Source organism: Nicotiana tabacum, chromosome 19 (assembly GCF_000715075.1).
Source record: "Nicotiana tabacum cultivar K326 chromosome 19, ASM71507v2, whole genome shotgun sequence".
NCBI classification, from domain to species: domain Eukaryota; kingdom Viridiplantae; phylum Streptophyta; class Magnoliopsida; order Solanales; family Solanaceae; genus Nicotiana; species Nicotiana tabacum.
Window position 1 is genome coordinate 63945943 of NC_134098.1, and position 16788 is coordinate 63962730.

Consider the following 16788-nt stretch of genomic DNA (forward strand, 5'->3'; position numbering starts at 1 on the left):
ACTTCAAAAACCAAGAAACCTGGACCACAAAATTCAGTGTTCTAAAAATGCTAATTCTGTCATTGTGAAATTAACCCTTCAAAGTTTCTATCATTCTGGCACTTTTTGTGTATACCGTCTCCCTTTCTACAAGCAAAGACGGTCATTGCGTTCTTGGGTTAGATTCATAATAGGAGACCAAAGGAACATAAAACGATTGCTAATGTGCAGATACCATATTCTGAAAGGGACAAAGGAGATTCACATTTAATTGTGTAGCCTAGTGATTAATAAAGTGAATAGAAATCATGAATCTCAAGTTCAAATCTATGTCTAAGCCTTTGATGGACAAAGTTACTCGATACATATTGCTGATTATCTAGTCGATATGTATACAAGCTGATCCGAACACGACCATTATCATAAAAAGGATAAAAAAGATACAAAGGTATAATATCGGTATTTTCAACGATTAAGTAACTTAGTCCTTGTGAACACCAGACGAGCTGGTGTTCGATGGTGAACGAGAGATAGATCCGGAAAGAAGAAGGAAGGATGTGGAAAAGAAGAGATAGACCTTATCTCAGCTTACTTGGTACTTGTTGCAGCCTGATGGGAAGTAGCTAATATATCCAATAAATTTAGTCAAAGTACACTGATGGAAAGTAGCTAATATCCAATGAATTTAGTCAAACTATATGCGGGTTGGTCTCGACACTACTTTTATCAAAAAAAGGACAAAGAAGATACAAAGAGTATATTACTGGCATTTCAACAATTAAGCAACTTGGACACCACCTGCGGGGCAGAGCCAGAGTGTGAGATTCGGTTTTGGCCGAACTCACGAGCTTTTGTTGAACTCTGTTTTTATCTTAAGAAGTTTATTGATTATGTACAATTATTAATTTAGAACTCAATAATTTAAACGAATTACAATCCTGAACCCATAAAATTTAAATCCTAACTCTGATTCTAATCACTTAGCTGTAATGTATTTATGTTAGTATAACCCGCCGAAACAAAGCAAAATCTATATCCATATCCTTGTATATAGTGCCCCCGTGTTCTTGTAATGGAAAATGACAATTTGCACTTCATTGACAACATTAAATTAAATGATGTTTACATAAGACTGGATTAACATTTATCTCCTAGATACAAGGACGTACTAAGTAGTAGGTCATCCAACAACAGTAGTAATTCAACTTTCAGCGTACTCGTATATGTTCAAACGGCTCTTTTTTAGGTTGTGCTAATTCCAATATTTCAAGCATTGTTTATGATATGGTTACTAAAGCTTGTGGAACGGACGGGGAGGGGACCATTTGATCCATTATTGATCAAAGCAAGTGCTTTTAATAAAGGCTACCAAGGTTGTTAATTTCTTCCAAAAGAACCCTCCTTTAGCATCCTTTAAAATATCTACTCATATAACAAAATAATAAGACCTAGTTACTTTGTACCATATATAGAAATTTGCTTTCCACTATGTGAATTATGAATATTTTTTATATATATAGTAGAATCTTTGGCGATATCACGATTTACTATAATACTGAACTACCAGCGTAATACAGACGAACTTGTACTTATAAAGAAGCAAATAATACGCAGAATGGAGCAACGTATCTATATTTGAAAAGATATGAGTTCTTAGGTTTCCCTTTATAGAAAAATGGTTGATAACATCAACATATTAGGGTCTAAAGAAGACTGTCAATTCAATTCAATTAGTGGTTCCTCAATTGAATGAGGGATTAAGGAGCAAGATAGGTTGTTGCCAATAGCTAATGTGGGGAGGATTATGAAGCCTCATGAGTAAGGTTTCACACCAAGAAAACTTTGTTGGCAAGATAATCTATCATTTAAAAAAATGACAAATATTTAAGACATAGACAGTATTCAAAGTAAAACAGAATGTTCTGCTTTCCTAGCTAAAACAGCTACTCTGTCTTGTCATCCAATAATACTGTGGTTCTCTACTGGTAAAATAATACTAAAACAAAACGCTATACTAATTCTCTCTCTACAATGTCAAATTCTCTCAAATTAAACTAAAGTTAAACGCTTACAAAAAACTGAAACAGCAGAAAATATTTTTTAAAAAGTAAAAGAAATTCTCTATTCCAAGCGCTTTTTGACAGATGGAGATTGAGGGTAGCACAGGTTGGATGCTTCACCTTTGTCTCCATCAACTAAATGCACAACTATTTTGAACTAATAACTAACCTTTTTTTTGTTTCTCACTCGTCAGTGAAGTCCAGACTAATTCGAATTCGCGCAAACTTTCTTACTTTCAAACTCATAGCATGCTATATCTCATATATCATTCCGACTTTTAACATGCGTTTATGAGGTATGTCAAGAACTTTGTTACTTTGCCTCAAGTTCCTCTTGAGAAAATTGAAAGCATAATCAATCGCCACTCTCTTTGCTATATTAGACCCCTTGCCTGCAATCACATCTTGTTCCCCTACCAAATGTACCACCCCAACACTATATGCTCTCTCCAACATTTCTATATCTCTCTCCATTAAAAACGTAGCATCCTCAGCTTGTTTGTCACAATCAATGTTGGAACCATCAGTCTCCAATTCTATGCTCTCCTCTGTTGATACTCTGTTAGCATTTGCAGCAATCAAAATTTTGCAATCGTCTCGTATAAATTGCTTCAGCCTCTCTAGTAATAATCTTTCGAAGGGCTCTGCCTCGTTGCGCACATCATTGTATCCATAACGTACCACACAGCGAAAAACATAGAGATCATATGGCTTTACTCTCCGGAAGAGGAACCTTTCTTCTACCGGCACTTTGCTTATGGGAAGTGATTTAACAGAAGCAAAAACAAGGACAGAATGTAACGCGGGCACGTTCTCCACATAATGTTTGAAGATTGGTGGGATTCCATGTACAAGCTCAGAGTAGAAAATTGCAAGTCCTGGTAGCCGATGGTAATTTGTTTCGTCCACTGTTTCTTTAACTTTTTCTGGAGAGATCTTGTGTTCTAGCTCGAAGTGGTATTTCTTTCGATACACATAATTCCATACGTACATGATAAACATTAGAACCATAGCAAAAGCAAGTGGAAGGTAACCTCCCTGATCAAACTTGTAAAGGACCGAGCTTAGATAGACGAGCTCAATCGTGCCAAAGACCAGAATATAGGCGATTACAAATATAATGTGAGTTTTCCAAATCATGATCATAACTAGTACGAGGAAACATGATGTTAGTAACATCACAAACACCACCGCTATTCCTGTAAACAAATGGTTTTGTCACGTGTTAGACATCAGTGCATAGAACTTAAACTCCACTAAGAGACGTATATATATCAGCTTTATATATGAGAAGAGAGGGAATTCCAGGAAATGGGCGTTACCATAAGCGTTGCTTAGCTTTTCAGTAGTCCTGAATGCAAGAGTGACAACGACACAAGCTAACATGAGAAGGGTATTGATTTCAGGAATGTAGATTTGTCCATGATACTTTTTTGATGTATGCACAATTTTAACACGAGGAAAGCATCCTAATGCCAGGGATTGCTGGATTATAGCGAAAGTCCCAGAAATCAAGGCTTGACTTGCAATGATGGCCGCTAATACTGCCACCCCAAATACTGGCCAATATAAACTGTCTGCACTTGTAAAGAAAGAGCATAAGATGTTCATTTTTTAATTACCGTCAATGCATAAAACTTAAACTCAGGTACACTGTTATGCTTATTGTTTGCTTACGAGGTAAGTTCTTGTAGAATGTATCAGTTACATCATCACTGTGCTTCCTTAAATAGGCAGTCTGACCGAGATATGCTAATATGAGCGCTGGGTATGTGACGCAGCACATACTTATCTGTACAGATCGAACACTAAAATGACCAACATCTGCAAATAATGCTTCACCTCCTGCAATTCATAGTAAATTAAAAGTTAAAAGACTCGTTTTCTTTTCCCTTTCTCTTCTCAGCACATATATAAAGGTTAATTGTGGGAAGGAAATGAATACCTGTTATGCACATAACTACACCACCAAGAGAAATCCAAGCATCCTTATTGTTTCTCTTGAAGTAATCTATGATGTATTTAGGATTAAGAGCTCTGATAACAGTTGGATCGTACTTCACGAAGTTGTAAATGCCAATACCAGCAATGGAAAAGAACCATAGACAAAGTACAGGTGCAAAAGTGTAGCCAACTTTTTCAGTTCCAAATCTCTGAAGAAAGAACAACAATATCAAGATGGCGACTGCAAGCCAAACAATCCTTCCTGCATTTGACGACAACAAAGACAAGTCCGCATTATACATATGACTTGCAATTTTTCTTTAAAACATCACATTGTTATTGCAAGGTGAAAAATTTATGGAGCCAATTCATAAATCATAAAATGAAAATAAGATGCAAAAGAAACCTTCAGTCATGACCGAGGGAGCAGCTGCTTTGACGCCTCCAATAGCAGACAAAACTGACGAAATCAATTGAAAAATTCTGATTAGTATCATATACTCCTATTTCAATCTACTTCTAAAAGGATTTTTCTACTTCTTCCTCTTTTTCCTAACTCGACAATGGACCTAATTCAACCATAAAAGTTATGAAAATTGTCCAAGACCATATAAGAAGACAAATTGCCATCTCACCCACCAATGTGGAACTACTAACAGAATTATCTCTAATTGCCCAATCATAACCTGATTCTATAAATATGTTTTACACAATCAGTGAATAGAGCTTAAACTCTTTCTAAACTTGGAGACCTACCTGAAACGCAGGGAGTGAGGACACCATCCCCAATAACCATAGAAGTACCAAGCATTGTGGCAAATAGTAGAAAGAACTTTGCAAAATTGCTACTTTCTAATATCGACTTAAGCTTTGAAGCTCGACGAGTGCGTCTATCTGGTATATCAAGTTTAAAGGTTGACACATCTCTGTCCTCTGCCTGTTGACTTGGAATTAATCCCACCTTAGAATATCGACATATCAATGAATATAACGCAAATGTACCTCCTGCAATCAAAAAACAAATTAAAACATTGGGAAAAAAAGTAATCATGAAAATTTATAGTAAAAGAAGAGAAGAAATTAAGTTACCATCTCCGTTGTCATTCGCTTGGAGAACAATAAATACATATTTGACGACAGGAATCAAGGTGATAGTATAAAATATGAGAGATAGAGCACCAAGTATATCTTCTTCGTATTTTACGCCATTAGGGAAAATGGTGGAAAACACGTATAATGGTGACGTTCCAATATCACCATATACCACCCCTATACTCTGAAATGCCAGTTTCAGTATCACTGACCATTCCAATGCCTGATCAACCACCGAAAAAGAAACATTTTCTATGTTATATATCGTCTAGTATTAAAAGGGCATAAAATTCTCATAATTTGTCTAAAATTATGACCTTTTTGGCGTCGGGCACCCTGCTAGATTCCAAGTCTAAGGAGTCATATCGTTTCAACTTTTCGCCAGAAAGTTTCTTTCCTTTGAGCTGTTGCTGAAGAACATCTTGGTTTTGCTCATCGCCTGACATATTTTTAGTCTATAGAAGATCGGTTCTAATTTTAATTTTCCCTTCTTTAGCTAAGGAGAGAATTTTATGATCAAACCAAGTAATCAAAAATGGGGAATTTCCCCAACATTTTATTCACGACGGAACAGATTGATTAAGAAGAAGAAGAGGAGAAAGACAATTAGACAAGGTTTAGGGAGGTAGGCTAGAGTACTACCTCATAATTCACTCAATTTCACTAACTGTTTCCCAACACTACAATTTTTATTTCAGACTTCACAGAAATGAGGGAATTAAGGTTTCTAATTGTATGGAAGAAAACCATGTTTCTTCTCTCGTCTCACACGTAAACTATTCCTCAGCTATTAGCAACAAACATGCCAACAGACTGCCGTATCTCACGCTTCTATATATCTTGATGGTCCATTTAATTAAATTTAGAAACAATTTATTTCTATTAATGGAAATTTTATATAACTGAATTCTTCTTTTTGCATTTAGTTACTAAAAAATGTAGTTTTATGTGGAAATACTTACAATCTTACATAATGGATGTATAGATGGGGGCATGAACTGAGATTTAATAGAAGTCTTTATTGTGTCCGCATTTCGTTTCTACAAGCAATTGTGTTGATAGTGTTCAGTCTACATATATACTAACTCATATGAATGATGATTCATGTGCTTCTTCTCTCCACGTGCTTATCGATTTTAATCTAAGACTTCCCATCAATTTCAATGAAAGTCATGTAAAAAATTTCTACTACAAGATTTAGCAAAAACAAAATAGAGAGATATGAAGAAATAGGTCACTCGTATCTATATTAGTTTAGACTTTAGAAAATATTGGATAGCCTATATCCTCTAGTAATCAGGATTATTCTAAATGTTATATTATCTCTATAAAAGTTTCTCTATCGTAAAAGTTTATATGATGTGCTATAACTTTGTCGGAAAGTAATCTCGTAACTACAATTAAGCAAAGTGCGAGTCAACTGTCTTCTTATTGAGATATTAAAACTAAACATGCAGTCGCATTGAGTAACACTTTTTATTATTAAGAAAACAAAGATAAAAATAAGTGCAAGAATTAAAGGATTCGAACAATAAGAATTATATGATGGTTCGATCAGTGCTAACACCTTCATCCATGCTTTTAAGTACTAATTATTATTTACATTCAGTTAAGTATTCCCACTAGATAAAGTTGTCATTGATCCACATAATCCATCCTTTTCTGCAAGCCACATCAATGCAGAAACAACTACAAACATAATTATCAAAAGATCATACGAACTCTAGATGCAAACTTGCACTCATGGATGTCATTAGGTGTGTGAAAAAGGGGAGGCAAGCTCTTGAAATCAGTCAATTGAACCAATGCCAAGATGAAAATGATCTCATGAGCTCAAGCAGGAATAACAGCTATAAATTTAATCATCGACAAAAATAGTAACCCTAGATGCAGACCTCCATTTTCAGTAGTTTTAGTATTTTTGACTATAAAATCGCTTGTGCCTAGCCAGATTGGAAGGAGATTTCTCAAAGTTACCACACACCTTAAATTTGTGTTTGATAGTCGTTGCAATATCTTTGTGCTTCTCATTGTAGTGACGTTCAATCACCTTACGGTTCATGAACATGATACTAGCTTCTCAAATGTAAATCACTATAATCCCCTGACACCGCTTGGTCAAAAATTTTGATTAAAACTGTTTCTGTAAATTACATGCGAACAGTAAATTCGTACATAATATCTGAAGTGACACCGATTGACATCATTCAGGAGTTAGTTCAATGGTTAATCTTGTGATTAAGATAGTAAAGGTCCAGGGTTCGATTCCCTGCAGACGTGACTTTTCATTTTTCTGAACGTGCTTCTCTATAAAGAGTACAAGCCAATGAGACAAAGGATGATTTACAGTACGAAGGAAATAATAATTATATTTAAACCTTTTAAACGCTCACTTCAGAATAATCCCTTCTTGATTTTGCAATATTTATTTGTGCTAGCTTGCTACTATTGTACTCGGCTTCTCAATCTCATTATCTCCCTGAACTCCTTTGGGTCATCGACCATCAATTAATTATGACACCACTTACTAAAAGTTCTGTGTACGCCCCTGTCCCCTTTATTTTATCATATATACTGAGGTCCCAAAGCAGGTATTGCTATTAGTCCCAGCTTATTGATAAAGTTCTTCAAATCCATTGCTCTAGGTTTTGACTGATTCAAAAGGTCTAGAAAGTAGATGTCTATTCAATAGAAGAAGTTATTTGACATTTCTTTCATTTAGTTTAAACCACCTAAAACAAAAGAAAATCAGGCTAGGAGATGACTCGTAATCGATCTTCTGTTGGAACCAAATTCCTTTCGCATTAATTCAACGCTTTAGAGTTATATCTGCTTGCCATATCCTGAAATAATTCTCTTCATTTTTCTTCATGTAATGACCCGATCAGTTATTTTGAGCATTTGCACTTCGCTCAGTAGTTTGAGGGCATGAGTAGTTCTGTATGATGTATTACGACTTGTGTGAATTGTCAGTCTTGGTTTTTCAGGTGATTCAGAGGTGATTTGGAAGAATGAATTTCATGTTTGAAGCTTTAAGTTGGAAGAGTTGACCAAATTTGACTTTTGTGTATTTGATCCCGGAATGAAGTTTTGATGGTTCCGTTAGGTCTGGATGGTGATTTTGGACTTGGGTGTATGCCCGAATTTGTATTTGGATATTTCTAGAAGGTTTCAGCGCTAATTGGCGAAAGTTGAAAAATTTGAAGGTTTGGAAAGTTTATAAGTTTGATTGGGAGTTGACTTTGATGAAATTGGATTCGGATTGTGGTCCGGGAAATTGAAATAACTTCGTTATGTCATTTGAGACTTGTGTGCAAAATTTGGGTTCATTCCGGATTGATTTGATATGTTTCGGCACGACATTTGGAAATTAAAAATTTAAAGTTCATTAAGTTTGAATTGAGGTGCGATTCATCATTTCCATATTGTTATGCGTGATTTGAGGCCTCGAGTAGGCCCATGTTATGTTATGAAACTATTGATATATTTGGACGGGGGGTCTCGAGGGGCTCGGGTGAGTTTCGGATGGGTTTTTAATATGTTTGGTGTTTTGGCATTGTTTTGAGCATAAGCATATAATGATCCAAAGGTCCATTTTTAGTTCTAGAGATCGAAATTCGATTTCGAGACTTTCGGGAGCTTGATAATGATTTATAGGAATGATCTGGAATGTTTGGTCTAATTTTATTAAGTCGCGATTGGGTTTTTACTGTGAAGCATGAGTTAATTATTTAATGAGCGAAGTTGGTATCGCATTGAGCAAATAAGCTTCGAATTGAGTTTCGATTGAACTTTGAGGTTCGTATTATTATTTGTGACTAATAGGAGCAAGAATCGTCGAATTCCGAGTTCGTATGAGGGAGTTAGAGTCTTTTTAGTGAAAAATAAATTGGTGGTGCAAGCAAGTTCTGGTGCGCACCTTTAGCGACCAGATTTGGTATCTTAGCGACCAGATTTGGACTTTTAGAGACCACATTAATGTTTTTATTGGGCATTTTTTATAGGCTCATTTTAACATTTTTGGAGCTAGGGAACTCGAATTTGAGCGATTTTTGAGAGGAGTTTCACCACATGGATTGAGGTAAGTATTTTTGACTCGATTTTGATTATATTCCATGATTCCATCTTCATTTTTGGTCTTTAATTTGATGAATCTGAAGGAAAAATTGGGGATTTTTGTCTAAAATTTCATAGAGTGAATTTTTGAGTTTTGAACATCGTTTCAGAGTCGAATTTGAGTGAAACTAGTATGGTTGGACTAGTAATTGAATGAATTATCGGATTTTATGAGTTTCATCGGGTTTGAGGTGCGGGCCCGGATTTGACTTTTTAGTTGACTTTGGGCCTTTGATTTAAGTTTCCACCTTTATCATTTGGAATTATTTCCTTAGGCATTATTTGATGTTCTTGAGTTGCTTTTAGCTAGTTTCGAGCCGTTCGGAGGTCGATAAATGCGAGATGACATTTTTAGAGTATTGTTGGGCTTGCTCGGTATTGGATTCGACTTGTTCAAGGTAAGTAACACTTCTAAACTTGGTGTTGAGGGTATGAACCCTTGAATATGTGTTTGGTATTTAGGTGACGCACATGCTAGGTGACGGGCGTGTGGGCGAGTACCCTGTGAATTGTGAATCGATTATTCCTGTGATACTGTGTAGTTACCTAATCTTATTTGTATCCATGAAATATCTACGTGCTAGAGTAATTGAGCTGTAATCCATGTTAGAAATCATGTTTAGGCTATACGCTTATTCTGTTGGGACCCACTGAGGTCATAGCTTTCGTTGAGTTATTTGCTTAAATTGCAGTTACATACTCAGTCATACGCATTCATTGGCATATCATATCTCAGTCTATGTTTCCATTTATTGATATATCATATCATCTGTAACGAACCAGCCAGTCGTTTTGAAAGTAATAGCCCCGATCCCCTATTTACTTCTTCCCCCGCATCTATTTCCGCTATTGTCACTTATTGGGAGGCTTCGTTTTGGTTTTTGGAGTGTTCCGGGATACTTAGTCCCTAAAACGGGAGCTTAAGCCTATGGATTTGGACCGTAGTCGGAACTATGTGAAAATGACTCTGGAATGGAATTTTGTCGGTTTCGTTAGCTCCGTTAGGTAATTTTGGACTTAGGGGCGTGCCCAGATTGTGTTTTGGAGGTCCGTAGCTTATTTAGGCTTGAAATGGAGAAAGTCGAATTTTTGAAGATTTTGACCGGTAGTGGACATTTTGATATCGGGGTCGGATTCCGATTCTGGAAGTTGGAGTAGGTCCGTAATATTGAATATGACCTGTGTGCAAAATTTGGGGTCAATCGGATGTGGTTTGGTTGGTTTCGGCATCTGTTGTCGAATTTAGAAGTTTTAAGTTCTTTAAGTTTTAATTAGAGGATGATTTGTGATTTTAGCATTGTTTGATGTGGTTTGAGGGCCCGACTAAGTTCGTATGGTGTTTTAGGATTGGTTGGTATGTTTGGTTGAGGTCCCGGGGGCCTCGGGTGAGTTTCGGGTGGTGCACAAACTTTGAATGAAAGTTGATAAATTTTTGAAGTTTGGTCTTTTGCTGGTATGATCGCACCTGCGAGGGTGTTAGCTGCAGGTGCGAGGCCGCATGTGCGGTAGGTTGAGCGCAGGTGCAGAATGGGTGGAGAACAACAGAGGTCGCAGGTGCGATGATTTCTTCGCACCTGCGATAGCGCAGATGCGGACCAGTTGTCGCAGAAGCGGAGGCAGCCAAGGTTAGTCGTTTTCGCAGGTGCGCCCATATTTTTTGCACCAGCGGGCGCGTAGGTGCGAGCCCAGGCTCCGCAGGTGCGGACATGCCTAAGCAGTGTTTAAAACCGAAGGGCTTCGTGATTTTTGTCATTTTGGACTTTGTAAACTCGGTTTAAGGCAATTTTTGAGAGCATTTTCGAGGCATTTCTTGAGGTAAGTCCATTGTGCTTATTTTTGATCAATAATCTTGCTTCCCCATTTATATTTTCACTTAGTTGGGGTGTATGCAAGGTGGAATTCGGTAGTTTGAGGCTAGGGATTTGGAAAGTTTGAATTTTTGAATTTGAAGGACCATTTGGTGTCGGATTTTATTAAATTTGATATGGTTAGACTCGTGAGTGAATGGGCTTTCGGATTTTGTGACTTTTACTAGATTCCGAGACGTGGGCCCGAGTTGACGTTTTAGGACGAATTTCGAAAATTTTGTTAAAGTATTGATTTTATTAATTAGATGAATCTATTATGGTTGTATTTATGATATGTAATTGCTTTTGGCTAGATTTGGGTCATTCAGAGCCGGATATTCGTGAGAAAGGCATTGTGATCGATTGATTCCACTTGCTCCTGCCACATCTCAGGCCGGGGGAGGAGCATAGACTTCCGTCGCGGGTACTTCAGAGCAGCGGGTTCAGGTCGATCAGGTCCCAGAGATTGTACCAATGCAGCCGGTAGCTCCAGCTCAGCTCGAGGTTAGGGCAGAAGCTTCTGAGGTGGAGCAGCTCAGACTTGAGAGGTACAAGAAGTACCACCTACCTATCTTCAGCGGATTAGCTATAGATGATGCTCAGGGTTTTTCGGAGGAGTGTTATCGTATTCTCCGTACTATGGACGTAGTAGAGGCGAGCGGGGTTTCTTTTACTACATTCCAGCTTAGAGGAGCAACCTATCAGTGGTGGCGTGCTTATGAGTTGAGTAGTCCGGCTGAGGCAGCTTCACTTACATGGGCTCAGTTCTCGGACATGGTTTTGAGAGAGTATGTCCCTCAGAGCCTCAGGGACTCATGGCGCGCGGAGTTTAAGCAGCTGTGCCAGGGTGCTATGACTGTGTCAGAGTATGCAGTCTGTTTCAGTGATTTGGCCCGACATGCACCGGTCTTGGTTGCCACAGTTCGAGAGAGGGTTCGATGGTTTATTGAGGGACTCCACCCTAGCATCCAGATTAGTATGGCCAGGGAGTTGTAGATGGATATTTCTTATTAGTAGGTTGTGAGTATCGCCAGGAGATTGGAGGGCATGCTTGCCCGAGATAGAGAGGAGAGGGAGGCCAAGAGGTCTCGAGAGGCTGATTATTATTCTGGAGCTCGTGTCCCAGCAACTCGCCATGGTAGGGGTTATGTGAGTCGCTCCGTTCATTCAACTCTTCCAGCCGCTAGTGGTGTTCCAGCTCCTTCTAGGCCCCAGGAGCCTTATTATGCACCGCCAGTATCTAGTGTGCCTCCTGCACGGGGTGTTCCTAGCGGCCAGTCCATCAGACCTGGCCCGAGCCAGTCACAGCAGCCACGCCCTCCCAGAGCTTGTTTTGAGTGTGGCGACACTTGCCATATGGTGAGGGATTGCCCCAGGATTATGAGAGGTGCACCTCCATAGACTTCTCAGCCACAACGTGCTCCACCGGGTCCTCAGGCTATGATTACAGCACCAGCTACCACCCCACCTGCTCAGCCAGCTCGAGGTGGAGGTCGGGGAGGTAGAGGTCGCCCTAGAGGGGGAGGCCAGGCCATATATTATGCCCTTCCTGCTCGTATAGAGGCAATTGCCTCTGATTATGTCATTACAGGTATTGTTCCAGTCTGTTAGAGTTGCGTCGGTATTATTTGACCCAGGCTCTACATATTCTTATGTGTCCTCTTATTTTGCCCCGTATTTGGGCGTATCTCGGGATTCTTTGAGTTCCCCTATTTATGTGTCTACTCCAGTGGGAGATTCTCTTGTTGTGGACCGCGTGTATCAGTCGTGTTTGATTGCTCTTAGTGGTTTTGAGACCAGAACCGATTTATTATTGCTCAGCATGGTGGACTTTGATATTATTTTAGGCATGGACTGGTTGTCGCCCCATTATGCTATTCTTGATTGTCACGCCAAAACCGTGACGCTGGCTATGCCAGGTTTACCGCGATTAGAGTGGAGAGGTACCTTAGAGTATACTCCCAGAAGAGTTATTTCATTTCTTAAAGCTCAACGAATGGTTGAGAAAGGGTGTGACGGGTATCTAGCTTATATGAGAGATGTCAGTATTGATACCCCTACAGTTGAGTCAGTCCCAGTAGTGAGGGATTTTTCAGATATATTTCCAGCTGATCTTCTAGGCTTGCCGCCCGACAGAGATATTAATTTTGGCATTGATTTGTCGTCGGACACTCAGCCCGCAGCAACCTGTTTTCCTTTTTTTTTTTTTTGAGTTATACCATTTTAATGAGTACTAATCTATTTTCATTCTTAATTGAGTTATTCCAATATGTGTAGCTATCTTGTTTAGTCTAATACAACATGTCTACGTATCTTATCTGCTTATGTGAACTCTGTGTAGCATGCTTAGTGATTTTCCTGCTTCTTCCTTGACTAGCACTTAGTCTAAATCGTAAGATTTCGTGATGTAGTTGTATTTCTATTATTTGCGCTGCATATTTACTTTGGGACTACAGAACGGCATTTTGGGAGATCCTCCTGTACTGCATATTTACTTTGGGACTACGAAACGGTATTCCGGGAGATCCCCCCTGTACTGCATATTTACTTTGGGACTACGGAACGATATTTCTGGAGATCCCCCTGTCTTGCATATTTACTTTGGGACTATGGAATGGTATTCTTGGAGATCCTCCTGCACATTTACATTTGGGACTACGAAATGGTATCTCGGGAGATCCCCTGTTGTATTTCTGTGTATTGAGCTGTTACCTTCTATGAATTCTTTCTTGTTAAATTTTAGTCTTTATTTTACTGCGGTATTTCATTTTTTCCTTGCTTCATTATCATATTCTAGTAGGGCCCGAACTTGACCTCGTTACTACTCTATCAAGGCTAGGCTTGGCACTTACTGGGTACCGATTGTGGTGTACTCATGCTACTCTTCTGCACATGTTTTGTGTGCAGATCCAGGTACTTCTTATCAGCATCGCTACTAGCTAAGAGTGCTTGCTGATGTACGGAGACTTCAAGGTATATCTGCCGCGTCCAAAGACCTCGGAGTCCCCCTATATTCCCTCCTATGCCATTTACCTTCCTTACTTCTGTTATTAGACTCTGGTATATAGAGATACTAGTTTCCTTATGTAGCTTGTGACTTATGATGTTCTGGGTTTTGGGATTTACTATGTATTTTGAACAGTTAGTTGTTTAATTCATGTTTTTATTTTATTATTCAGCAAATGTTAGGCTTACCTAGTCATAGAGACTAGGTGTCGTCACGACGTCATACAAAGGGGAAATTAGGTCATGACAAGTTGGTATCAGAGTCGGGCGAGGCCAGGTTATTGGGTACTGACTTGGTTCAGGATGCCTTGAAAAAGGTTAAGGTGATTCAGGATAGACTTCGCACAACCCAGTCTAGATAGAAGAGTTATGCGGACCGAAAGGTTTATGGTGTTGCATTCATGGTTAGAGAGCGGGTCTTTCTCTGGGTGTCGCCTATGTAGGGCGTTATGAGATTCAAAAAGAAGGGCAAGCTGAGCCCAAGGTTCATTGGTCCTTTTAAGGTGTTGCGGCGTGTTGGGGAGGTTGCTTATGAGTTGCCTTACCTCCTAGTCTAGCAGGAGTTCATCCGGTATTTCATGTTTCGATGCTCCGGAAGTATCACGGTGATCCGACTCATATATTGGATTTCAGCTCAGTCCAATTGGATAAGGATCTAACTTATGTTGAGGAGCCAGTGGCTATTTTAGACAAGCAGGCCAGAAAGCTAAGGTCAAAGAACATTGCTTCTGTGAAGGTTCAATGGAGGGGACAGCCGGTCGAGGAGGCGACTTGGGAGACCGAGCAGGATATGCGCAGCCATTATCCTCATCTTTTCACCACTTTAGGTATGTCTCTATGCTCGTTCGAGGATGAATAATTATTTTAAAAGGGGGAGGATGTAACGATCCGACTGGTCGTTTTGAAAGTAATAGCCCCGATTCCCTATTTACTGTTTCCCCTACATCTATTTCTACTATTGTGACTTGTCGGGAGGCTTCGTTTTGGTTTTTGGAGTGTTCCGTGACACTTAGTCCCTAAAACAGTAGCTTAAGCCTTAGGATTTGGACAGTAGTCAGAACTGTTTGAAAACGACTCCTGAATGAAATTCTGTCTATTTCGTTAACTCCGTTTGGTGATTTTGGACTTAAGAGCGTGTCCGGATTGTATTTTGGAGGTCCGTAGCTTATTTAGGCTTGAAATGGCGAAAGTCAAATTTTTGGAGATTTTGACAGGTAGTGGACTTTTTGATATCGGGGTCGGATTCCGATTCTGGAAGTTGGAGTAGGTCCGTAATATTGAATATGACTTGTGTGCAAAATTTGGGGTCAATCGGACGTGGTTTGTTTAGTTTCGGCATCGGTTGTCGAATTTAGAAGTTTCAAGTTCTTTAAGTTTGAATCGGAGGATGATTTGTGGTTTTAGCATTGTTTGATGTGGTTTGAGGGCCCGACTAAGTTCGTATGGTGTTTTAGGATTGGTTGGTATGTTTGGTTGAGGTCCTGGGGGCCTCGGGTGAGTTTCGGGTGGTTAACAGACTTGGAATGAAAGTTGAGAAATTTCTAAAGTTTTGGTCTTTTGCTGGTATGATCGCACCTGCGAGGGTATTAGCCGTAGGTGCGAGGCCGCATGTGCGGTAGGTTGAGCGCAGGTGCGGAAGGGGTAGAGATCAGCAGAGGTCGCAGGTGCGATGGTTTCTCCGCACTTGCGATAGCGCAGATGCGGACCAGTGGTCGCAGAAGCGGAGGCAGCCAAGGTTAGTCATTTTCGCAGGTGCGCCCATATTTTTCGCACCAGCAGGCGCGCAGGTGCGAGCCCAGGCTCCGCATGTGCGGAAATGCCTGGGCAGTGTTTAAAACCGAAGGGCTTCATGATTTTTGTCATTTTGGACTTTGCAAACTCGGTTTAGGGCAATTTGTGAGAGCATTTTCGAGGCATTTCTTGAGGTAAGTCCATTGTGCTTATTTTTGATCAATAATTTTGCTTCCCCATTTATTTTTTCACCTAGTTGGGGTGTATTTATGGTGGAATGTGGGAGTTTGAGGCTAGAGATTTGGAAAGTTTGAATTTTGGAATTGAAGGTCTATTTGGTATTAGATTTTAGTAAATTTAATATGGTTAGACTCGTGAGTGAATGGGCTTTCGAATTTTGTGACTTTTACCCGATTCCGAGAGGTGGGCCCGAGTCGACTTTTTAGGACGAATTTCGGAATTTTTGTTAAAGTATTGATTTCATTAATTAGATGAGTCTATTATGGTTGTATTTATGATATGTAATTGGTTTTGACTAGATTTGGGCCATTCAGAGCCGGATATTCGTAGAAAAGGCATTGTGACCGATTGATTGAGCTTGGTTCGAGGTAAGTGGTTTGCCTAACTTTGTGTGGGAGAAATCCCCTTAAGATTCAGAATTATTGTGATATGTGAGCGCCGTGTACGTGAGGTGACGAGTACATACGGGCTAGTTGTGGAAAAAAAACTCGATTTTCTTACTGAGTAGCAACCTGTTTTCCTTTTTTTTTTTTACTTATACCATTTTAATGAGTATTAATCTATTTTCATTCTTAATTGAGTTATTCCAATATGTTTAGCTATCCTGTTTAGTCTAATACAACATGTCTACGTGTCTTATCTGCTTATGTGAACTCTGTGCAGTACGCTTAGTGATTTTTCTGCTTCTTCCTTGACTGGTACTTAGTCTAAATCGTATGATTTCGTGATGTAGTTGTATTTCTATTGTTTGCGCTACATATTTACTTTGGTAC

At 39.3% G+C, this 16788-nt stretch overlaps 1 protein-coding gene across 1 annotated transcript; it reads right to left on the reverse strand.

Moving 5' to 3' along the window:
* Positions 1 to 1846: 1846 nt before the first annotated feature.
* On the reverse strand, positions 1847 to 5765 carry LOC107775413 (potassium transporter 5-like). Its single transcript, XM_016595139.2, has 8 exons — positions 5393 to 5765; positions 5073 to 5298; positions 4740 to 4988; positions 4390 to 4443; positions 3985 to 4245; positions 3717 to 3884; positions 3362 to 3616; positions 1847 to 3238 (listed from the first exon to the last, which is right to left on the reverse strand). Exons 1-8 carry the CDS (start codon positions 5519 to 5521, stop codon positions 2292 to 2294), a joined length of 2289 nt encoding a protein of 762 aa, XP_016450625.2. The 5' UTR covers positions 5522 to 5765; the 3' UTR covers positions 1847 to 2291.
* Positions 5766 to 16788: the final 11023 nt, after the last annotated feature.

Bases quoted from the DNA above. Each gene is read 5' to 3' on its own strand.
- LOC107775413 (XM_016595139.2), bottom strand. From the start codon at position 5,521: ATGTCAGGCGATGAGCAAAACCAAGATGTTCTTCAGCAACAGCTCAAA. The intron at 3,617-3,716 runs GTAAGCAAACAA...TTACAAGTGCAG, and splicing joins ATTCTACAAGAACTTACCTC to ACAGTTTATATTGGCCAGTA. The intron at 3,239-3,361 runs GTAACGCCCATT...ATTTGTTTACAG, and splicing joins AAAGCTAAGCAACGCTTATG to GAATAGCGGTGGTGTTTGTG.